The sequence below is a fragment of the Pogona vitticeps genome, chromosome 2 (assembly GCF_051106095.1).
Source record: "Pogona vitticeps strain Pit_001003342236 chromosome 2, PviZW2.1, whole genome shotgun sequence".
Classification (NCBI taxonomy): domain Eukaryota; kingdom Metazoa; phylum Chordata; class Lepidosauria; order Squamata; family Agamidae; genus Pogona; species Pogona vitticeps.
In genome coordinates, this window is record NC_135784.1 from 137,532,184 (window position 1) to 137,556,135 (window position 23,952).

The 23,952-nt window shown below is 47.0% G+C and overlaps 1 protein-coding gene across 3 annotated transcripts in view; it reads left to right on the top strand.

Annotated features, from left to right (window-relative positions):
* The window catches only part of SPATA20 (spermatogenesis associated 20), a 51,721-nt gene that overhangs the window by 5,241 nt on the left and 22,528 nt on the right, over positions 1 to 23,952 (top strand). For 2 of the 3 annotated variants that reach the window (XR_013541009.1, XM_072990620.2), the window contains exons 3-12: positions 1,301 to 1,365; positions 3,014 to 3,168; positions 3,694 to 3,837; positions 5,032 to 5,233; positions 7,497 to 7,627; positions 10,740 to 10,844; positions 15,997 to 16,071; positions 17,178 to 17,405; positions 19,792 to 19,984; positions 21,558 to 21,726. Coding sequence is in view for 2 of the 3 variants with exons in the window: in XM_072990620.2 (XP_072846721.2) it covers positions 1,301 to 1,365; positions 3,014 to 3,168; positions 3,694 to 3,837; positions 5,032 to 5,233; positions 7,497 to 7,627; positions 10,740 to 10,844; positions 15,997 to 16,071; positions 17,178 to 17,405; positions 19,792 to 19,984; positions 21,558 to 21,726 (1,467 nt within the window). In the remaining variant the exon portion in view is untranslated. The remainder of the gene's footprint in view (positions 1 to 1,300; positions 1,366 to 3,013; positions 3,169 to 3,693; positions 3,838 to 5,031; positions 5,234 to 7,496; positions 7,628 to 10,739; positions 10,845 to 15,996; positions 16,072 to 17,177; positions 17,406 to 19,791; positions 19,985 to 21,557; positions 21,727 to 23,952) is intronic. The other variant, XM_072990621.2, reaches the window with a different exon arrangement.

The following is a 23,952-nucleotide window of genomic DNA, read 5'->3' on the forward strand; positions in this document are numbered from 1 at the left end:
TCAGAGCTTTTTTCCAAACCCAGCCTTTTCATATTCCCTAATTCTTCTTTAGGTGCATCCCCATCGGAAATGAAACCGAAGTATTTATAGTGCTATTTGTTCCCAACACCTTTTTCATTTCATGCAATCTTTTTCTTGACTCTTGAAATTTGAATGTACAGACTGCGTGAGTGCACAAGTATGAGAAAGCGAGAGAGAGCATTTTACTCCCATTACTCATGTTAAGTACCCATATGAATTTTTTTAGAGCTCTGATACTGATTTCAGAGGACAGTTGTTCAACATCATCTTCAGAGGCCCAACTGGATCTGTTTCTTTATTTGCAGCACAACTTTCAAAAGTCCTCCTATGGGATCTGAAAAGACTTCCCCTTTTGCCTGTTTTCAGTTTAACATTTTCTAAAACATTTGGGTTTGAAATGATGCGTGAAAACAGTTTTTACTCCAACTGGTGTTTAATGTTTCAGGTTCTGTTTAAACGGCACTTATGTTGCATAGTTCTTGATGTCTGATGTATCAGGTTTCTCTTAACATTGTTCATGGATCTGTAAAAAAATTATATGATTGCTTATATTATTATATGCCACATTGTGTATGTGATATCGTACAAAAGTGGGTTATAAAGAGAATGCATGAGTAGTAACTATAGAAAATCAGAGCAAGTGAGTGGGTTTTGTTTGGGGTATCTCCTGAGCTGAATGTACAGATCCATAGCAGCGCTGAGGAGGAGAAGCTGGTTTGTGTTTTAAGATCAAAAGGTGGTACTGAGACAATTTTGACAATGCAACCGGGGTTCCTAAATGGTGCGGTTCTCCAGCTCAGAACAGAACTAAATGGCTACGGAATCTTGTTCAGCATTCAAAAAGCTACTTTGGGTGGTCCCTGGGGATATGAAATCAGGAGCAACAATAATCTTGACTTCTAATGAAGTGAGCACTCTGTTCATCACCTATGCTAAATGATCATTAATTGCACATGCCTGCGTGTACACACATGCCCCAGCATGCTCGTGGTAGTAGATGAGCCAGGTGAGTTGCTTTGGCATAGCTCCAGGCAGAACTCCTTGAATTAGTTTTCCTCAGACAAACAGCTCTCTGTCACGGCTAGGATCAAGGCTGGCCTCCAGTGGGTCCCAAGTGGCGGGGTGGTAGTGGCGGCAGCTTTCAGGTACTCTCTGCCTTCACAGGAATGTTAAGCTCCACAGCCACCATTGAGCAGCCTGCATTAAATTGCAGTATACTGAAAGAGGTGGATTGAAGAAACAAATTCCAGCATCTTTCTCAGTTTCTTTTCCCCCACAGGTACCCTTGGGGCCAGGAAGCCTTTGACAGAGCAAAAAGGGAGGACAAGTTGATATTTCTGTCAGGTAATGAAGAAACAGCTTCATTCTATGCTCACCACAGGTAGATGCTTACATCTGAATAGATGCATATATGGTGTATAGTATCTTTATTGGCGCTTTCAAACATGTAGAAAATATGGAAAACATTCCTATTTGCTAACATGTTGTTTTCAGTCTGAGAGAATAAGCTTGCACTTGGAGGAAGAAATGATGACCAATATCTTGTTGACTAATCTGCCTGTGGAAGGTGCCACAGTGATCTGACCAGTGCTGGTCATGCGCCTAGTTGTGCGCAACCAGAACCTTATCATGTTGCTACAGCAGCTTATGCAATTGGAGCCTCCCCCCCATGCATGCTCAAATCCTGAATATAACACAGGCCAGTACAAAAACTGCCCCCCCCCGTGTACTGGGCAATCAAATGCTTTCTGGGAGAAAAAAAGGGCAAGTTCCTTTCCCCAGGCCTCCTTCTTCTGGGATGTTCTGATGTGACTCATTTAATGGTTGTGCACCTTGCAAAGATGTTTACTGGCAAGTTAGCTGATTCCCTGGTGATAGTCATATGTAGACTTGCCAGTGGATGTGTCTGCTTCATTAGGAGAAGATTTTCTGACTTGACGAGGGCTCTGTGCACATTCTCGTACACGGAGATTTGGAGCTTAGATAAAATAGAAGCTACTGTAAGAAGGGGCTAAATATTTTTTATTCTTGGGAAAACAGAACCTGGCTCTAAGGCAGAGATGCATCCAGTGGCTTGGGTCAATCACAAAAACATGGTATTGAGTCAAGACAGAAACCTGGCAGTCCTTTATAGTAAGTTGGGAGATTACATTTAGTCCCAGATCCTATTGGTTAAATACACTGGTGTAAGTCAAAATGGCATAAATCATGGTGGTGAACAGCTGGTAGTTAAGGAGTTGGGGCTTCCATTCCTTGTTGCCTGCCAAGTCATGCAGTTGGTGCACAATGAGGAGTGTAAGCCTTGACTCCTTAACTAGCCAAAATTGGCTGTTGTGATTTATGCTGTTTGATTCAGGCCAATTTATGTAATTAACAGGATTCTAGCTGCTACTTTCTGTTTCTTCCCCATCCTTTAATTTTTTTAAAAAAAATGCCATATGGGAAAGAATTTTGGAAAACTATGTGTTTTCAGAAAAAAATTGATTGAACTTATATGTGGTGACTCAGATATAACAGTGTACAGAACTGAAGCCTAAAAGGACTTCTATTTGTCTCAAAGGTTGTTAGGTGCCTATTTTTTTAATAACCTGGCTTCGGCACTTCATTATAAAAATATCTTATTAAGCCTCCTCATTCAGACTTCCTTGATTTAGCCAGTTCACTTTCATCGGGTATAAAACGTTTTGCTTACAGAAAGGTTGTTGGTATCCTGTTCCAGAATTTGCTGAACGGGCAGTGAACCCTTCCAGGTGGTCTGCAGCCAACATTCCAAAAGAGCTACTTCCCCTTTTGTTCTTCTTATACATAAGTGCCTATCCTCACTCTTTACCTAAGCACCTCAAAGTATGTATCTGCAGAGGAAGACTGCCGTTGTGTTTCCCCTATCAACCTCCCCAATCCCCGTGAAGCGCCAATTTTCTCTGGAGATTGCCATTCCATTGCTTTTCTCATTGGTGGACTCTTGTTTAATTGGCTGTATGTATGTCTTCAGTTGGCTATTCAACCTGCCATTGGTGCCATGTGATGGAGCAGGAATCCTTCCAGAATGAAGAAATTGCCAGAATTTTGAATGACAACTTCGTGTGCATCAAGGTGGATCGTGAGGAACGCCCAGATGTTGATAAAGTCTACATGACCTTTGTACAGGTAGGGCATTAGCCCATGGGCACACCAGAGGAAAGAACGGGAGATAACTAGCTCTCTGATTATTTCCTGGAGGAAGGACAGAGAATGGTGCAGGGTGTCTACTACAGTATATACTATCATTAGAGATGGGGGTATTCGTATATGAATACAAATACCCCCGCGCAGCTGGAGTTAACGAGGGTCCGCCCCCTGGGGCTGGACCATCCACTCACGCGTCTGCCGGCAGGGGCCTCGCTCACCCTTCCAATCAATCCCTGAGCCACACTCTTTGCCTGCTCGGCTAGCCACTCCAGGCAAAGGGAGGGAGGACGAGTCTCCCTGCACAGCTGCTGGGTCACTAGCCAAGCAGGAAGAGAGCGAGGCTCCAGGAGTGATGGGAAGGGTGAGCGAGGCTGCTGATGCCAGTGGATGTGTGAGTGGGCGATCCAGCCCCAGGGGGCGGACTCTCGTTAACTCCAGCTGCATGGGGATATTCATATGTGAATACAAGTGTCCCCATCTCTAGCTATCATGTTTTTCCTACAGGCCACCAGCAGTGGAGGGGGCTGGCCAATGAGCGTATGGTTGACTCCTGAACTCAAACCATTTGTAGGTGGGACCTATTTCCCTCCCGAGGACAGAATTTACCAGATTGGCTTTCGGACTGTTCTGCTGCGCATCCTAGACCAGGTACGGAGTGCAGTGTTCAAGACTGTGTAATGAACTGATGTCCTTGTTGGTATAACCATCAGTGTAGCATCCGGAACAAGCTTGCTGCTCTGTTTAACTGGATGGGTTAATGCAGGACTTGTAAACGAAGTGGACTTGGGGAATTCCTTTTGATGTCAGTGAGGACTGGGGAGAAAGGAACTGGCTAGTAGACTGAGGTTTGCCAGCTTCTGTCCTAGAGCCACATAGTTCGTGTGTGAAAGATCCTGGGAACGCTTTGATGCAGTGGTAGGAGTGGCAGCTACAATACCTGAGAAGGCAGTCCCTGTGGATTGCCCCTCATGTGTCATGTTGTCTTTAAATCCATATGTGGGATTGTTAAGTCCCAGCAGTGTTGCATTTGAAGAAAAGATGAGGTCTAGGGAACCACACATGGCCACCATGAAGCTTAAAGAGCCATAATGACTCCCATGCCTCTTTGTGCTCCCCCCCCATTATCTCCCCCCGCCCCCTGCCGAGAAAGCACACTCACATCTTCTGGTGTCCAAATTTTTACAAAGTGACAAAAAACAGGTACTATGAGGCATCCTAGTGGCTGCAAGGGCACTTTTCAAGCAAAAATATTTCTTTTAAAAAATGTAAATAATTGTTGGGTGTAGGGAACAGGTTATGGAGGGCTGCTGTTGGGGTTCAGTGGGGCGCATGTAGCCCATGAGCTACACTTTGCCCACCAGTGATTTAAAGTAACCGAAAGGGGTGGGGAAACAGCAGCCAGCCAGGAAGGACTGGGCATCTTGGCATCTCTTGGTTTTTTCTAAGTGACCATTTCTAGATGGTTGCCCTTCTTCCTGGATCACATTTCAAAGAAATAGGTTCCTTTCCTTTGTTCTGTTTCTTCTGCTGTGGAAGGAAGGCCATGAGTTGCTTCCATATTGACCTTCTGCATCCTTACACCCACACAGAGGCCAGCTTTCATATTCAAGACTAGGTTTTATCCTCAGTGGATTTCCTTTTCCCATGAGCATTTTGAGCGATTTGGCCTGTTGTGTTCTGCTAACATTCTTACCTTGATTTCCTCCAAGAGCATTCTTCAATCTTTTGGGGTGGGAAATGAACTGGAATTCTTTCTGAGCAGGCAGATGATTAGGTGAGGCACCAGGCAAATAGGTGAAGAATGATGACTTTGTAGTCTCTCCCTTCGGCCTTTCACTCTAGTGGAAACGGAACAAGACAAGCCTTTTGGAAAACAGCCAGAAGATCTTGTCTGCACTGTTAGCCAGGACTGATGTTGGTGTTCGAGGAGAGGAACCACCCCCGTCTTCCAAGGAGGTGATGACCAGGTGTTTTCAGCAACTGTCAGAGTCTTATGATGAAGAATATGGTGGATTCTCAGAATCACCCAAGTTTCCTACTCCAGGTTTGTTTGTTTGTTTGCTTGTTTTTATTTATTTATTTATTTATTTATTTATTTATTTATTTATTTATTTATTTATTTATTTATTTATTAGATTTATACCCTGCCCCTCTACACCATGTCTACTTGGGGCGGCTTACAACATAAAATAAATCAATATAAAATATATATAATCATTAAAAATACAATTACTATATTAATTAAGAAAATTAATTTAAGAAAAGGATTACCAAGATGGGGTAGGATAGGGAAAGAAGAAATAAAAAGACTTAGCTGACTGGAGGGAAGGCCTGCCTAAATAGCCAAGTTTTTAATTGTCTTTTTAAAACACCCAGCAAGGGTGCCAGCCGAATTTCTGTTGGGAGGGCATTCCACAGCCGAGGGGCCACCGCCGAGAAGGCCTGGTTTCTAGTTTTTTCCTTCCGAGCCTCTCTCGGTGTCAGGCCCGTCAGCCATCCCTGCTGGCTATGGCGGGTGATTCGGGTAGATCTGGGTGGGAGAAGACGACCTGCCAAATATTGAAGTCCCAAACCATTTAGGGCTTTATAAGTGATCATTAGCACTTTGAAGTTGACACGGAAACGGATGGGCAACCAGTGCAAAGCAGCCAGAGTGGGGGAGATGTGTTGGTGTTTTCTCACCCCACTAAGTAGCCTGGCTGCCGCATTCTGGACCATCTGAAATTTCCGCATCAGCCTCAAAGGCAGCCCCACGTAGAGTGCGTTACAATGGTCTAATCTCGAGATTACGAGTGCATGTACTAGAGTAGTGAGGGGCCCCCGATCAAGATATGGACGCAGCTGGGCAATCCGCCATAGATGAAAATAGGTGGAGCGGACCACGGATGTCACCTGGGTTTCCATGGTAAGCGCTGGGTCCAGATGTAGCCCCAAGCTGTGAACCTCATTCTTTGCGGCAAGGGTCATTCCCCCAAAAGAAAGGGAGTTACCTATACTGCTGACGGAAGGACCACCCACCCTCAACACCTCCGTCTTGTCTGGGTTCAGCCTCAACCCATTCAACTGCATCCATTCCAGTACAGTCTCCAGGCAGCGCTGGAGGGACAGAACGGCATTGACTGAGGTAGATGAGAAGGAGATGTAGAGCTGCGTGTCATCAGCATACTGGCGACACAAGGCTCCACACCCCCTGATGACCCCCCTTGCCAGCAGCCTCATGTAGATGTTAAACAGCATTGGAGAGATGATCGACCCCTGTGGGACCCCACAATTGAGGCTCCACGGGGTCGAAACCCTCTCTCTAAGCTGTACTCTTTGGGGCCGGTCCTCCAGGTAGGAACGGAGCCAAGCAAGCACTAGGCCACCTATTCCTAACTCAGAGAGCCTCCCTAGGAGGATACCATGGTCAATGGTATCAAAGGCCGCTGGGATGTCAAGGAGGACCAACAAGGACATATTGCCCCCATGGGCCTTCCTCAACAGGTCATCCATCAGTGCAACCAGTGCTGTTTCTGTGCCGTAGTGTGGCCTGAAGCCCGACTGGAATGGGTCCAGAGCATTGGTTTCGTCCAAAAGCGCCTGGAGCTGATCTTCCATCACCCTCTCAACCACCTTGCTAAGGAAAGAAACGTTGGCGACAGGCCTATAGTTTCCAATGTCGTCCGTCGCCAAATTTGGTTTCTTCCTAATGGGCCTAATGAGTGTCTCCTTGAGGGCAAGGGGAACCTTGCCCTCCTGGAGAGACCCATTAATTATTACAGTGGCCAGTTCTGTTGTTACAGGCCTGGCTGCTTTGATTAGCCAGGCCGGGCAAGGGTCGAGAGAAGAGGTGGAGGCCTGACAGCGATCAAGTGCCTTGTCCACCAAATCTGGCGTCACAGGCTGAAAGGAATCGAGAATTGCCGGGCAAGGCGGAGCGCTGGACATCTCAGCTCGATCCATTGTATTTAAAAAAGGAGAAAGATCACGGCGGATGGACTCCACTTTAGATTTAAAAAACACTGCAAATTGGTCGGGTGAGATGCTAGCGGGAGGCCCTTCACCCAGACCAATTCCGGATAGGTTAGCCCAAGATCCTGCCTCCCCAACCTTGTTTGCCTTCCCAAGTGGAAAAGTGAGGGGCACGTGGGAAATCTCTCCTTCAGCAATGGCTGGATTTTGGGGAAAGCTGCTGACTCTATTGGGACTGGCCACGGGCTGGAGGTTCATCTCACCAGTCTAGTCAGTCTGTTGTCACAGAAGGAGGTGGCTTTAGATGAGCGACTGAGCTGGATCCATTACTCTCCCCCAACCTTCTTATGTTGCAGTCAACTTGAATTTCCTCTTCTCCTACTGGGCTCTTCATCGGTCAACTCCTGAAGGAGCTCAGGCACTTCAGATGGCACTGCACACACTCAAGATGATGGCCTATGGGGGGATTCATGATCATATTGCCCAGGTAAGAATGGATAGAGGCCCGTAGGTGGCCTGTAGTGTCCAACAGGGTTCTGTTTTGTCTCCTGTTGCTTATAGCAAGACCACTGGGAGAGGTCGTCCGGAATTCTGGGGTTTGATGTTAACAATACATGGATGACACCAAACTCTGTCTCTCCTTTCCATCTAAATCCAAGGAAGATGTTTCAGCTCTAGATCAGTGTTTGGTGTCAATCATGGACTGGATGAGGGTGAATGAAGAGAAACCTAATCCAGACGAGACAGAGGTGCTCCTGGTCAGTCAAAAATAAGATCAAGGAATAGGGATTCAGCCTGTGCTGGATGGGGTTACACTCCCTTTGAAAACACAGACATGCAGCTTGGGGGTGTTCCTGGATTCACCTCTGAGTCCGGATACCCTAGTTTCACCAGTGGCCAGGAGTGCCTTTGCACAGTTAAAACCAGTGTGCCAGCTGCACCCATTTCTTGACAGGTCTGATCTGGCCACAGTGACACATGCCCTAGTTACATCTTGACTGGATTACTGTGACATGCTCTGCGTGGGATTGCCTTTGGAAAGTGTTCGAAAACTTCAAAGGGTCCAAATTGCTGCAGACATTAAGATCATCAGGGGAGGCCTTTCTCTTGGTCCAGCCCCCCTCATAGGCATGCTTGGTGGGGACACAGGAGAGAGGGCCTTCTCTGTCGGTGCTCCCAGACTTTGGAACTCCCTCCCACGGGAGGCCAGACTGGCCCCATCTTTGCTGTCCTTCCGCAAGCAGGGAAAGACCTTCCTCTTCAGGCAGGCTTTTCCTTAATGACTGGTGATCTAAGGGGTGTTTTAATGGACTGTTGTGCTCTGCTGTGTTTTAAATATGTTTTAATATTGATCCTAGTTAGCATTTTAATATAATACTTGTTTAATTCTTTTTAAATATTTGTATACTTATTGTTTTTAGCCTTTAAATACTGTTTTGATGATGTAACCTGCCCTGAGTCCTTTTGGGGAGAAAGGTGGGATAGAAATACGTTAAGTAAGTAAGAAAGTAAAGTAAAGTAAAGGTTAGGTAAGGTAAAGTAAAGGTAAGGTAAGGTAAGGTAAGGTAAGGTAAGGTAAGGTAAGGTAAGTAAGTAAGTAAGTAGTAAGTAAGTAAGTAAGTAAGTAAGTAAGTAAGTAAGTAAGTAAGTAAGTAAGTAAGTAAGTAAGTAAGTAAGTAAGTAAGTAAGTAAGTAAGTGCTGTGATGGCAGACCCTTCACTGAGAGATTAATCCCAAATAGCTGTTCGTCCTCCTTTTCACGTGTGACCCCTTCCCCTGAACTGTCTTCCTCTCCTTTTATTAAGCAGCTGTTGGATCGATGGGGCCGGGCACTGCTTACAGGGGGAAGCGTGGTACGCAGGAAGGCTCATTCATGTTTGCCATCTTGTCCAAGAGAATAGCTCCGAACAGCTGAGCAGTGGCCTCATGAGTTGCAGAGAACGCTGTGGTGGTGCAGCTTGGAGGGCGGGGTTGGATGGTGACTTTGGCACAGCTGAACACCATACCAGGCCTTTTAATAACTGCCAGCCTTTGGATCCTCGTGTGGGATTTAGGCCAGGCCTGGACTTGAGATAGGATCTGTAAATGCCCGTCAACAAGCAGAAAGACTGACTGAACTTACTTTAAACTTCACCTTTTCACTTGTCATTGAGATGATATGGAGGTGAATGAATGTTTAGATAAAAGAATGAAGATTAGATAAGGATAATTTATTAGAGATAAAACACTGCCACTTACATGGGCTGGACGGAAGGCTTCGTGAGCCACATGTTCACTGTAGGCTGGTCAGGCCAGTAAAATACCCTTTTTAAAATCCACTCATGATGTGGGGTCAGCTTGGTTAGTGAATCATTCATTGATCCAGTTGCTAAAAAGACAGCCTAATCTCAAAGATGTCCTGATTGCCATGGTTATAATCAATGTAAATCCAGCTAATCTACTGTGTAAGGAGGATTGTGCAACAGACTATTGTAATGTGAAATGCATCTATTCAGAGATTCCTTCTGTCCCTTCGCTTATTAGCCATTTCCCCCTTCCCACCAAGTGAATCAGCATTCTGTGCCCACTGCGCACACTCAGTTCCCATTACGTTCCTTTGCGTTGGGTATGGACTCATTAATGGCTGCGTTAAACTACGTGGACACAATCCTGGTGACATAAACATTGCAAGATATTTGAATTGATTTTATGAGATGTTCTTGGTTGTTTCTCAAGGCTATTTTCTCTCTCCTTTCCTTGTTTTGGTCAAGATTTTTCTGTACTCATATCTCTGAGCCCCTTGATAGCAACTTCCTGTATGTGGATGGTACTCTTTTGTTACCTAAGCAATGCCATTCAGACAGTTGAATTGGAAAGAGAATGGATGATATTGTGCAGGGCAAGGGTGGGCAAAGTGCCACCTGTAGGCAACATGCCCCCCTGCTCCTAGTTTACTATTGTGACCTCTGTGGGTGCCCCTGGGTACCTGCAGCTAAGAAAATTCCGAGGGAGTTATTTTCTGCACCTGGAGGCCATTTCAGAGTACATTTGCTCCGAAATGGGATGTGGGGTTTATCAGATTCCTCAAAATAAAAAGAAGGAGGAAGGAAATGGAAATGTCTTCCCATCATGACTTTTACATGGGTCAGTGCAGCCTGTGGGGAATACTAGGGCTGGATATTTGGGGCACAGGTCCTCTAAAATTGCATGTATGGTTGTGAGACTGGATTCTAGGAAGATAAGCAGAGAATTATGAAGTCAATACTCCAAACCCTCCACAGAACAGGATCTACGGCGCTCCTTGTTGTAGGCAGCTTCTCGCTTTTTCAGAGAGTAGCTGATAAGACTCCACCTTTGTTCTTCTCCTGTGTTGTGAGCCTTGTACCACCGCAGACTGATTGGGCCCAGTGGCTTTGTATCGCCAGAGGCCTCCTGAGCCACCAGGCTCTTTTGACTGCTTTGGAGCTTCTCCGTTAGGGCGGCCTAGTCTGTTAACCCTCAGAGACATCCTTGCCCGGCTTAAGACTGTCTTCTGTTGAAGAGAATTTGTGGGGGATATATAACACCACTTCCAGCTGGACAGAAAGGGTGACCACCTCCCTCCTCTCTCCCTCCTGCAGGGGTTCCATCGCTACTCCACGGATCAACGCTGGCATGTCCCTCATTTCGAAAAGATGCTGTACGACCAGGGGCAGCTGGCAGCAGCTTATGCCAAGGCATTCCAGGTACTGCTCTTTCAACACCCCCTGAATCTCTGTTGTAGGACAGGGCCGGAAAGAAGTGGGAAAGGGGAAAATGCTCATCTTGGTCAAGAAGGGGGCAGGAGGCAAGGCTTTATGGGGGGAGGGGAAAGTCAGAGGAAATCAGGGGAAATTTTCATAGTACTGTAGTTGGATTCCATATTATTTCCTTGTATTGCTGCTTCCATTCTGTATTGTGGCCGCCTTTCTGTGTGCCTAACATGATGGAGTCAGTTACGTTGAAGTCGTTCTCTGAGAAATGGGATAGATTTAGACGTCAGTCTAGATGGGCGGGGAATAAGTTTAATAATAAATAAATAGATCTTTTCACCCCATGAATTCTCTGACAGGCCCAGCTCTGCCATTTTTCCTCAGGAAGGCCAATGGCCTTTTCCTCGGGTTGCAGAGCCCTTAGGGTGGAGAACGCCTGGCTCCCCTCCGGCCCTGCTTCCAATCCAGGAGAAGCCATGCCTGTAAGCAAGAGGGACCTGTTACCTGCAATAGGGGGTGTAAGCAATGGCAGCAGCAAAATGGGGGTGGTCCTCCCAACAGCACTGGAGGAGGAGCAGGAGGAGGATACAGCCTTCCTTGAAGGTGCCAGAATGGTGGGGACCCGAGGAGGTCACATCTGGAAGTCTCTGGACACCCCTCCTTTTCCTCTGGCAGGCACTGTTTGGGGTCCAAGCAGCCAGGGCTGTGCTGTCATAGTCCTTACAGCAGCTCCTCCTGCCTTTTTGAAGGGTGGGAGGAGTAGCTGTGGTGTTTTCTCCTCCTTCTCCAGCTGCCCTGATACTCTGGGGCAGCGCCTTTGCCACCTCCTATTGAAAGAGATGGGGAAACACATTTCTTTTCCCATGTGGTGTCGAGGAAGAGTGTGGCGCATTGCTTGGGCTGCCCATGCTGAGCCTGTGCCGTCTACCCTGTGGCCAAGGCCAGTCAGGCACCTGGGAGCTCAGTGATGTTGAGGACAACGGAATTATGCCCATAAACCTTCACGCTGGCAACCCTGGAAGCGCGTGACTACGCTGAATGATATTAGGATGGATATTTTAGATTGCTCCGTCCCTGGTTCCTCAGCTGAGGGGCAGGTTAGCCTGTGATTTGAGAAACTGGAACCGGTTGGGAGGAAAGGTACTTAAACTCTATCTAGATATCTCCTCATTGAGGTGACATGACGGTAACTAGGGGTTGTTGGGTAAAAGGAGGAGGAAGGGGAGGATCGTTATAGTCAGACAGTTGGCTTCTTGAACTCAGCGCTGGCACTCCATGACTCACCTTTGTAGGCAAAGGAGGAGGAAACGGAAGTTTTCTTGTGGTTGTTTCCTTTGTTTCGCCGAGGCTGTTTGTGGGCAGTGGAGGGAGATGGTGACACTAACGGCAGATCCCTCCATACTGCTCACTGCACGTTATCCTAGGCCGTAATGTGGCACCTCAGGAGTGTAATGAAAACCAAGACATGGATTGATCGCTTTGGGTGCTGTAGAGCAAGTCAGTGTTTACCTAGGAAAGGGTGAAGTCAGAAATGGTTGGTTGGAGCAAAAGCAGTTGCACTTTTTGCTCTGTGACGGGCAGGCCTGCTCGGAAGTGGAATGAATGTACGCTTGGCCTTTCTGCCAAAGCTGCCTCCCCCTGGGAAATGTTTGGATGGGGCAGCTTCCATGATCTGCCTCTCCTCAGTTTCTCTTTTCGGGTGAAGTTTCCCAGTTCAATAAGCAGATCCACCACCACCTCATCTCACTGCTGCCAGAAAATGGGCCTGAACATATTTCACAGAGGAGGGCAAGGGAGGGGAATAGAAGGGATTGATTCCCGAGCTTGGCCTGTGACCTTCACTGTCCTCACATCTTCCGTCCTGGAGGGAATCTTGAGTTGTCAAGCATGTAATAACTTTTCAGGCTCTCCCTATAATGGTGTTTGTTTGTTTTTTGTCCAGAGGGCACTGAAGAAAGAATTCCATTATATCTCCCAACGTTATACTCCTGCGGGCCGCACAGCCCATCCTCTGTGTTTCCTGGGCTCCGAGGGAACTAGAGGGCTCGGATGGGAGCCGGCAGAGGCACGGACACGTGCTCTGTTCCCACCCTGCTGTGATTGAGCTGTGCAGCATCTAATATGTGTTGTCAACACGTTTCATTGTAAATGTTCACAACGTGAGAGAGAAAGGAAAGAAAAAAGAATAAACGTTCTCTCTGTAGCTGAGTTTGGCTTAAAGGTGTGGGTTGCCATTCCCAGGGCAGGCCCACGAGGAAAGGCAGCCGTTGAAATCAAATACCGTAACTAAACTTTTACTGAGAAAGTTACCTTCAAGATAGAAAAGCCTAAATGCTGCTCTTAACAGGGTGGATATGGGCCCCCTGGAGAGCCCATAGCTGAGGGGAGAGAATGTGTCTGCTCCCTGTACAAACGTGAAAGGAAGTTAAAGTGAGAATAAGTGCAGAGCCTGCGAAATAATCAGTGGGCTGAGAGGCGCAGGCCAGAGAGTCAAAAGGGATAGAACAATCCTTCCCTGACATCCCTACTGGTTATTTCAGCTCAAGAGGGGCTACAAGGTAGTGCTTGGAGGACATCCGGTCAACAGTTTGCTCACTTGCGTTGACTCTTTGTTAATCCCTGTGTGCCTGGGCTGTGCCGTCAAGTCAGAGCTCATTTATAGTGACCCTAATAGGGCTTTCAAGTTGCATATTTAAGGGGTGGTTTTAACTGTTCCATGGGACATGGTGGTGCTGCGGGTTAAACCACGGAAGCCTCTGTGCTGCAAGGTCAGAAGATCTGCAGTCGTAAGATCAAATCCACACATCGGTGTGAGCCCCCGTCGCTTGTCCCAGCTCCCGCTAACCTAGCGGTTCGAAAGCATGAAAAAAAAATGCAAATATGTGAGTAGATAAATAGGGACCACCTCAGTGGGAAAATAACGGCTGTAGCGAACAGCCCTGCCCTCACCTGTCCGTCATCGCAGAATATTAAAAAAAGGAGCCAATGAGTGGATGGAAGGCGGAGCCAAGCGTGGAGAGAGCTGGATAAAAAGACTGGTGGATGGGGTCTGAGAGGAGATTCTGGTAGAGAGAGACTGTGTGAAACTTAAAAGTGAATTAAGAGTGAGTTAGAGATCTGTAAGAGTCTAGATTGAAACAGAAGGTTAAAAGAGGTTTAAAGGTACAACAGATTTGATTCAAATGCAAGTGATTGGCAACCTGTGATTTTTCTCTTAAATATTAATCAAATATTAACTTCCCTGATCTAATAAATGACTTAAGTTTTGAACAGCACACTAGTCTCTATAAGTAATTGATATTAAAGATTTAATATCTGGTGGCAGCGAAGAAGGAAGATGGGCGAGAACTTCGTGAAGACCTGGGGGGGGGATAGGGACTTCAGAGGGGATCACCACAACGGCGTTCCGTGTCTAGTCGCGCTGGCCACGTGACCACGGAAGATTGTCTTTGGACAAAACCCTAGCTCTATGGGTTGGAAACGGGGATGAGCACCACCCCCTAGAATCGAACACGACTGGACAAATTGTCAAGGGGAACCTTTACCTTTACCATTTACTAGAGTGAGTTTCCTTGCCTGAGCTAGGATTCAAACTTAGGTCTCCTGAGTCCTAGTTTGTTCACAGCACTCCACTGGGTATCTATTAATCCCCTCCCCACACACACACCTTTTGTACTGCTACAAGGTTTGGCTGCTCAATGTTCTTTCTGATTAGGTACCATCTGTGGCTTATCCGGCTTCCTGAACCCTTTCTCTTATGGCTTGTGCCTGCAGCTGATTCTTGTTTGTTCTCTGGGCTTTCTCTCTGGTGGCACCTTCTCTGCAAAACAGCCTCCCAAGAGGCTTCTCCCAGCTTCCCACTCTTATTTTATTCCAGTTTTCTGAAGGACAGTAAAGATCAGGCTTCAGGGGATGAGAAATTTAGATACGTTCTGTTGATGCAGGTGCCTACATTTGAGCTCATGTTTTCTCCTTTGTTCTTAATGTAAGCGTAGCCCTTGGATGTGACGCTGTGCCGGGTTGATTCCAGTCATAAAACTACTGGGAGGGCTCCTCTGAGGCAAAGGGCCACATACACATCGTCCAGTGAATAAATTCCCGTTCAGGTGCTCAGCTAGAGTGGCTGCTGATGTAACCTGGGCTGGAGATGAGAGGGCTTTTGTGTTAAGCCATTCTCCTTCACCATCCTAATTTTAATTGCCCATTACCAGACTCTTCAGATGCAATTCAAAAAGGATTTGCAGCTGTGGAATCTGCAAGGGTTTAGAGGATTAGCAAAGCTAGTCAGTAAAACAGCAGCCTCCTTGCCTCAGCATTCGATCATTGGCTTCCCCACAGCCAGGGATGAGCTTGGATCCCCCTATTGCATATCTTGTCTGCTGCTAGTACTCTGGCGGGATACTCGCATTCATCTCATCCACCCTCTAAGAGCAGCTTTACGCTAAGTCTCCATCCTGATGGGGGTCATGTACCTGCATCTTGTGGCATGGAAACAAAATCCCAAAAGAATAATGTGCACAGATCAGACAAATTGGAATAAATCTGAACGCAAGTTCTTGCTCTAAGTCCAGTTGTGAGATTTGGGTTGTTGCAGAACTTTGGGGTTGTGGACTGGCATTGTGTGAAACATGCAGGTAGGATCGGGCAGGAGATCCATGGGGTATGTTCAGAGTTGTCATCTATGCCTCTGTCACTACTGTTTTATTTCTGAGCTTCTAGTGGAGACATGGCTGCACCTTATACATCCTAAGAGAACGAAGAGGCCATATGTCCCTTGCTCCCAGGGCTTCTCATTTATTCACTAGGCAACAGCTGTTTAGTGCCTTGGGGGGCCGAATGGCCTGGGTGTGATTCTCCCAGGCCTTCAACATTTCTGCTGCACAAAGGAGGTTGAGCTGGCAGACAGCATTTTGATATAAATCAAAGTTCATTCCTACTGATTCCAACAGTGCTATCCTTTGCTTTTCTTGGTCTGGAGGTTAGGGTCCCTCTGCCCTGACTGGGGAGTGTTGCCTCCCCATCCCAGCATCCTTCCATCCTCCCCCTTAATTCCTTTAATTGCAAGTATCAAAAACATGATTGTCTTTACCTTTTTGTCCCCAAATCTGTCCCCTTTGGAATAAAATCCTTTTTCTCTCCTACACAGATTTCTGGTGATGAATTCTTTGCAGACACCCTGGCAGATATTCTGCTGTATGTTTCCCGGGATCTGAGCGATAAGGTAAGCTACCGTCTTGGGTTGTCCCTTGTTGCCCTTAATAGCTGTGTCCAGCCTTCAAGTTGCCATCATCCGCCTGGAATGGATGGAGCTGCAAAGCCATCAGTCCTGGACAGTGCCTGGAGCTCCCAGCCTTATGGGAGGAAAGTAATGCAGCCCTTTATACAACATCCTTCCATGGGGTGGGCAACAAGCTTTCCCCCCTTCTTCCTCTCAGCCACATTCAGCTTGACATGGGTCACACGGGGGTCAACAGCAGGTCTGTACCAGAGTACAGAACTCAGATTGGCTTTAAAAAAAGGGTACAGGTATATGTTTTAGGAATTTTCAGAGATTGGGAATGGGTCGGATAATTAATTATAAGATAAGAAAAACTGGATGTAAAACCATGACATTTTCAAATGTAAAGGAGCATTTCTGTAAAATGCATATTCATACATATTTGAGTAACTAATAGAGCTACGAAAAATGAATCTCTCCTTAATGATTTGTTTGATTTTCCTTATTTGTTTCCTCCAAAATTCATTATTTTTGCTACTGGAGTGTAAACCCTCATACTCTCCAACTATTCTTTAATATAGGACTGAAGAACTTTTTGCTGTGCTGGAGTTAGACTTCAGTCTTCACAAGTCCCAGCCAGCAAGACCGACTGTAAGGGACAGTACAGGTTGTAGTCTAAATATGTCTGGAGGGCCATGCATTAGCAGTTAATGGGTGAAATCCCCTTGCACAGCTCTGCATGCATAACAGGGAGGACATCATCATCATCAACAAATTGCCACTGATTAAAGGTTTCCTTTGGTGATTTCAAGGTGCATGCAACATTGTTGCATTGTGTATAAATTGTGTACACCTTACATTTGCCTTTAATCAGTGGCTGTTTGCCACTGATGATGATGTCATCCCTGCTATGCATGCTGAGCTGCACAACAGGATTTCAGCCATTAACTGCTAATGCAGGGATGCAAATTTTGTGTGAGGCGGCATCATGACTGGGCAAATGAGTAGACTGAATCAGCTCATTTCCGAGCAGAACGTTCACTCCTTTGTTCATGTCAGGTTGGGCAGTGCAGGAATGTGGACCTTCACGGTGCTGCTTTCGGTTTCAGTCTGGGGGATTCTACAGCGCAGAGGATGCAGACTCCTACCCCACCGTCCAGTCAGAAGAGAAGCAGGAAGGGGCGTTCTGTGTATGGACCGCTGAGGAGATCCGTCAACTCTTGCCTGACCCCATTGAAGGGAACCCGGAAAGGAAGACCTTAGCGGATGTCTTCATCCATCACTACGGGGTGAAGGAAGATGGCAATGTGAATCCGATGAAGGTGACGTGGGAGTGGGTGGGGAGCAGGTTGGCCCTTCGCTGTCCCGCAATGTCCCAGAGATTGTCCGGGCTTATGAGAGGTTGAGAACAGAGATCTTTTTCTCCCAGCAGAGCTACTAGAAAGGACCGCCGTGCCTCCCTGCTAGGGGAGTGGCTGTTAGAGCTTCAGACAGCGATGAAGCTCTGAGCCTGGGTCGGGGGAGGCACCTGAGCCACTTCTGCCTCGTAACCTCTTCTGCAGCTCAGAGAGATTCTGGTCGCCACAGGAGGCACCACAGACCTTGAAAGAAGTGCTGACCAGGTCCCACAAGAACTCTTGTGTGTGTCTCTCTGGGCCAGTCCTGTACCGACCACAGCTGCAGCCCCAGGCGGCCAGTCTCGGCATCTGCCGAAGCCCAGCTGCTCAGACCCACGTGCTTCTGGGCTTCCTGTCGAATGGGGGGGGGGGACGCTGCCCTCATTCATGCACCTGCTCTCAGCCAGGCAACATCATCAAGGGTTTGCCTCAACATGTGTGCCTTTGTGTGAATACACAGTCACAGGAGACGAGCACAAAAGCACGCATAGCCGGCTCTACAAAGCATTTCAAAGTAGGCTTTGTGGTAAATATGAGGTACAAGAGCCTAAGCCAGCTGAGGCACAAACATACACAGTGGGAGCAAGATCCACACAGAGTTGTCCCCCCCCCACTTTGCACAGCACCAAGAACTATGGGGCACTTGTGAGGGGGGAAGGGTGCTTTGTCAGAACTGCCGCACAGGTGGGTGTTGTCAGAACGTTGGGGGACTCCCGCGTTGTCTCTTCCAAAGGTTCTCTCTCCTCCAAGACATGTTCCCTGATTGGCTAGTCTTAAGTGTTATGGATGTTTCTGGCTGCCTCTCAGCAGATGTTCCTGAGCTACAGGGTTCCTGATCCAAAAGCAGCATTTTGAGACTTAGAAGTTGGAATCACGATCAGCCGCCTCTGGGCCAAAAATCCTCTTAGTTCCACTGCAAACCAGCAAAGAAGGGTGTGAAGCAGGAGCTTGTTGGCTTATCCGGGACAGTGGAGGGAAAATAAATTAAAATCTGTTAGTGCGTGTGTTGTGTGAATAGTCTGCTTTGATTAGTTGAGACAAAACCGCAGATTTCTTAGTTCCAACTGAATGGCTGTTTGAATGCTGGGGAAATGTGAAGCCTCTGAAAGGGAAAGCGTCTGAAATGCTCTCGGCCCCTCTGCCACAAAGGAGCAAGAAGGGTACATGTCTTGTGTGCTGCGGTCTGGGAAAACAACTTGGAGGTATGGTTTCCAGAAAGAGAGAGCCAGGACTTTTCTCCTTAGACAACGCTGCTAGCTCCTAATTGTTGGAAGAGGATGCTTGATTTTGTATGATACCAACTGAGGAACAGCTGAGCCTGGCCTTGAGAGCTAATGGAATATTTGGCTGGCCCCAAAGTACTTAGAAACTGCTGAGACAGATTTCAGAGGCAGCTGAGTCTTCATAGGACCATAGAACTGAAGGGATGCCAAAGGTCATCAAGTCCAGCTTCTAGCCAAAGGTCCCTGGAAGGAAGAGGCAATCATTATTTAAGAGGCCCAGGGAGATGTCATTATGTGCTGTCGTTGTTGCCCCCAACTTACGGTGACCCTCTGAAAGAGTGACCTCCGAAATGTCCGGTTATTCTCAGCCCTGCTCAGCTCTTGCAGAATCAGGGCCGCGGCTACTTTTATTGAGTCAACCCATCTCATAATATGTCCTCATCTTCTCCTGTTGGCTTCCGCTTTTCCCAGAATTATGGTCTTCTCCAACTTATGTTCTCATGTTGTGCCCAAAGTGTGACAGCCAGTGGAGAGATGGTATTCTTTTAATAAGGGTATGGCAATACTGTGATACATCACTAGTCTCAGACTTCTTTCCAGTACAGAACCTACCTTTTACCCCTAACCATAATAAACATGGGATCCAATTTAAACTGTTTAATCTACAGTATACCTTTATCTATCATCCTTTTCTATCTCTCCATTTTTCTGGTTACCTTTTACGTGCTGTGTCTCCTTCTCCTAAATTCGTGTTTATCAACCAGGACCCCGAGATATTTTGAACATTAACTCCCAGAAGGTGTAGCCAGCATGGCCTGGAGTTGGGGAGTTGAATTCCAAAACCTTTGAAGACCAAAGTTTGAGAACTATTGTTGGAAAACAAGAAAAAGGAGAAAGGAAATGGTCTTATCCATCTGTCTTGGGGGTGCCCCAGTGATGGGGCCCCAGTGACACAGATACACAGCCAGCCAGTCCCATGAGGAAGGCCACTGGGAGGCCAGCGAGTTAGAATAAGCTGAATAATGGTCACAAATGTGTGGAGCTAAAGAGTCTGACTTTGCTTCTTTCTCTGTTCTCTGATGTCGGACTTTGTTCCCCTCCAGGACCCTCACAATGAGCTAAAAGGGAAAAATGTCCTCATTGTGCAATATTCCTTGGAACTTACAGCCGCCCGGTTTGGATTGGAGCTGCAGCAGCTGAAGACGATGCTGGTTAAAAGCCGGGAGGCGCTTTTGAAGGCACGGGCCCTGCGGCCCCGACCCCACCTGGATACCAAGATGCTGGCAGCTTGGAATGGTGAGAAATTTCTTGTGCAGGGTGCAGTGATGCATGGTGCACAGAGAGTGTGACGCTCGGTCCATTTTAGCCACAGTTGGCTCTTCTGTGATGCAACAAAGTTGAGCCACCATCTCGTTGAATAGATCTCCCACCATCTCAGATGCTGGAGGAACAGCCTCTGATGTGTCTGAAGCTGTTTTTCCTTATTCGGCTGTTGATGCTTCCCTCTGCCCCCGCAGTGGCATTACTGTAGAGAAAAGCTCTCTGGATAGGCATGCTTTTTCTAAGACATTTATCCTATGTTGCCACCAGGGGGCAGCAGCTCCTTTCTCTTGGGTTTTCTCGCAGGCTGCTTGAAAGAGTCTTCTTTAATCCAGGCAGCTGTTCACATGATTGTAGCTTTTCTCATTTTATATAATGAATTTGGAGCGGAGGTGGGGGTGCGCCTGTTTATTATGGAATGAAGATATCAAACAGAGAATGAAAAGAGTGGTAGAGAAACACACACACACACACCCCTATCTCCGGAATGCACACCTCTCTCTTTGGAAATACTCTCCTCCCTCCCTCCCTCCCCCCCCCTCGATTGTAATAGAGTGTCCATCTTTAAAATATTGTGGGAGAAATAACATTTAAAGGCATCAAGACGTGTTTGCCACTTAACTTTTGTGGAAAGAAAACATTTCACTAAGCGGTAGTTTCCACGAGCAGTGGCATAATGGAGCCAGAGATTGCAGGTTGGAGGTAACAAGATTTTTTTGATGAGTGCGTCTCACCCCACCAAACTTTCCTGTTCCCTCTCAGTTTAACTGCAAACTTCACAGCAGCTGAGGTGTGGTATATGTGTATTAGAATAAATGTTCAAAGTAATCGTGTACGGTTTTGAACCATTTGTAATGCCAGATATTTTGGAATGGCTTAGTCTTGAGTGTGCAGTCGAGACCCATTAGCTTTACAAAAGCCATGCTCTTTGTAGGGGTGAGAACTGTTGGAACGCTTGATACAGATCAGCGTAGGTGCCTGCCTTTTTTTTTACTCTCTGTGGAGGGTGTGGCTGTGCAGAGTGTTGTGATGAGTACCTGCTCTTCAGCGTTTATTGCTGTGCCCTTTGTCTGCTCCAAGGGATGAGTCAATTCTGGATTCCTATTCTTTCTCCCGAATTTCTGACAAGGAATACAACAGTGGTAGAACTCTTTCTGCAGTAAATGCAGTGCCTGTACACCCAGTGGTAGGTTCCCATGCGGCACAGGATGGTTTGTCCTATATAATCTGCTTTTGAAGGACCTCCTTGGAATCCAGGGGTCCATAAGCATGGCCCTTTAGTTGTTGTTGGACTGCCTGTCCCAGTATCTGTGACCATTGGCTATACTGGCTGACGCTGGTACTCCTGCAATATTTCCCCACCCCTGCTATAAACAGTCATTTTAATCAGAACGTGGTGTGTTCAACCGGACGTTGGGAGCCCCACGTCAACCCTTCTGTCTTGTCCTTTTGTGAATATTGGGAGAAGTGAGGCTCCCATGGAATTCTGGGGCGAATGTCAATCCATACATGCCTATCCTCCCCTGCGTTGCCTTTCTCCTTCTCATAGGCTTGATGATCTCTGGCTTTGCTCAGAGCGGAGCCATCCTGGGCAAGAAAGAATACACGGACCGGGCTGTGCAGGCAGCTTCCTTCTTGCAGGACCACATGTTTAACAGCAACGACGGAAAGCTGATCCGAACCTGCTATCGGGGCCAGGGCAACTCCGTGGACAAGGGGTAAGTGGCCAGCAATCCCAGACAAGACCAATGTCTGCAAGGAAAGGATTGATGTGCCTGGAGGAAGTGGAGAAGGAGTAACTCCAAGGCAGAGCGGCTGCCTTGAGCTCAGAATCTCCCAGGTTCAGTTTCTGGGGTCCTCTCTGTGAAAGGATCAAAGAACAGGTGAGGGGGGGAAAACCTTTCTTTGTCCAAGAGCCTGGAGAGCTGCTCCCCATCAAAAGTAGGCAGCAGTGGGTCAGATGGACAAAGGCACCTCAGCAGTATGCCAGCCTCGAGATACCTCCGTGGTGTGGGGCTGAGTTACCCGAGGGAGGAGCTGGGAGAACGCCAGTGCTCTTCTGATCAGAGATGGGACTCCTTTGGCCTCCCAGATGTTGCTGCTGCTGCTTTTTGAGTTTCTATCCCATCTTTCAAGAACAGCTTCCAATCATCATGAAAAGTAATCAAAACAAGTTCAGAATCATTAGAATCAAATAAGTGAAACACAGGCATCAAAGCCATTCCTATCAGAAGGTCTGCAGACCTTCGAAACCATCACCCTGGTTTAAAGGTCAGTTTAAAAAGAGGTGTGTTTGTACCCTTCCTAAAAACAATGAGAGTGGAAACCGACCCTGCTTCTTGAAGGCAGGGAGTTCCACCGTTTTGGGAGCTATGTGGGAGGAAGTCCTCAGCTTGTCGAGCAGGTTGCTGCATCTGTTACTCAGCTCCAAAAGACTTCAGCTGCTGGTCTCAACATCTGGACAAAGGCTGGTGGTGTTTTGGCACACAGCTCTCCTCAGCTCCATCCAGCATGGCCAGCGATGTGAGTTTGTGGGAGTCGTAGTCCAAGACCTCTGGAAACTTAATTGATTTCCTCCTCCCTGTTTGCAAGTGTGTGAACAGATTCAAAAGCAAGTCAAATGCGTGAGGCAGAGCACCCTCTGGGACGGCCCCAGTCATCCATGCAGAGGATTGCCTTGTCTTCTCCTTGGCCCCTGGCTGTTGCGTCTCTCCTCGAAGACTCCCTGCTCCTACTCCACTTTTGCTGTTGGCCCATCCTGATTAAGAATAGGTGGTTGCAATTCATTGTGGAACCTGTCGAAGAGCTGCCTTTGTCTGAGTGTGAAACCAGGAGCTTGGATGGATGCCCTGTTACAATTGGTTTTAATAGAATGATTCTGGACCCCTGTCTGTGTCCTTAAACTCAAGGTGCAAACTGCGCCTTCCACGGAACGCAGTGGTGAAACTTCCACTGAAATTAATGTCTCTGGATTCTCAAGGGGAACGAGCGTGGAGGCGTGTGACCTTCTTTGTGACAGTGAGGGGGGAACTTCAGTTTCCGTAGCAGCAGGGGCTCTCGTCTTGCTTCTGTTAGAGAGCCTGTTAAAAAATAAAAATAAAAATTTCTATGTACACATAATTATGTGGATACAGTGGATATATTGTATGTAGAATGATGTGTGTGCCCCTCCCCATGTTTAAAGTGTTGTACTTGCATTAACTTGACACCCTCTTGCAAAGCCTGTATAAAGCCGGCTTGTTTTATATTACAGCCAGTGGGTTGAGACTGAAATATAGCGACTTGTTTGGGTCATCTAGTGAGTTCATGGTTGAGGTCCTGTTTCATTTGGGGATTTCCAGCTCATAGTTCACTCTTGTGACCACCACACAGAATAAACTTGTATTTGACAGCGGCAGTTAAGTGCAGATAAACATGGGAATTCCGTGCAGGTGTGTGTGTATACAGGTGTATGGTAGAAAATCCAGGAACATACATGCCTGCGTACACGCACACAGGCATACAAGAAGACCGAAATATGCACCTTCCTTCCACTGAAGACCAAATTAGATTGAATAGTTAATGTGTCATTAGAAGCAGAGCTCTTTTAAGAGGAAAAGGTTGTCTGCTTACTCTAACATGATCTTGCCTCGGTCTGCCTCTGGCCAATTAGCCTGCCTTATTTTGTAATTGGTCATTGGTTGATGAACATGGCTTTATGTTCATGTCTGAGCTTTCAGGCATGTTACTGAGTCTGTCCAGAGGGGTCACATCGTCATGAGATGAAATAGACATTTGCTTTTATGTATGAGGTGACACTGAGATACACAGCCAGCCATTCTCACGAGGAAGAATGTTGTGCCATTTGACTTTCCATAGCATTGCAAGAGTTGCTTCACTGGGATTGGGGTTAGTTCTGGAAATGTACTAGCTTGACATCAAGCTTGTTATAAAGAGAAGCTTCC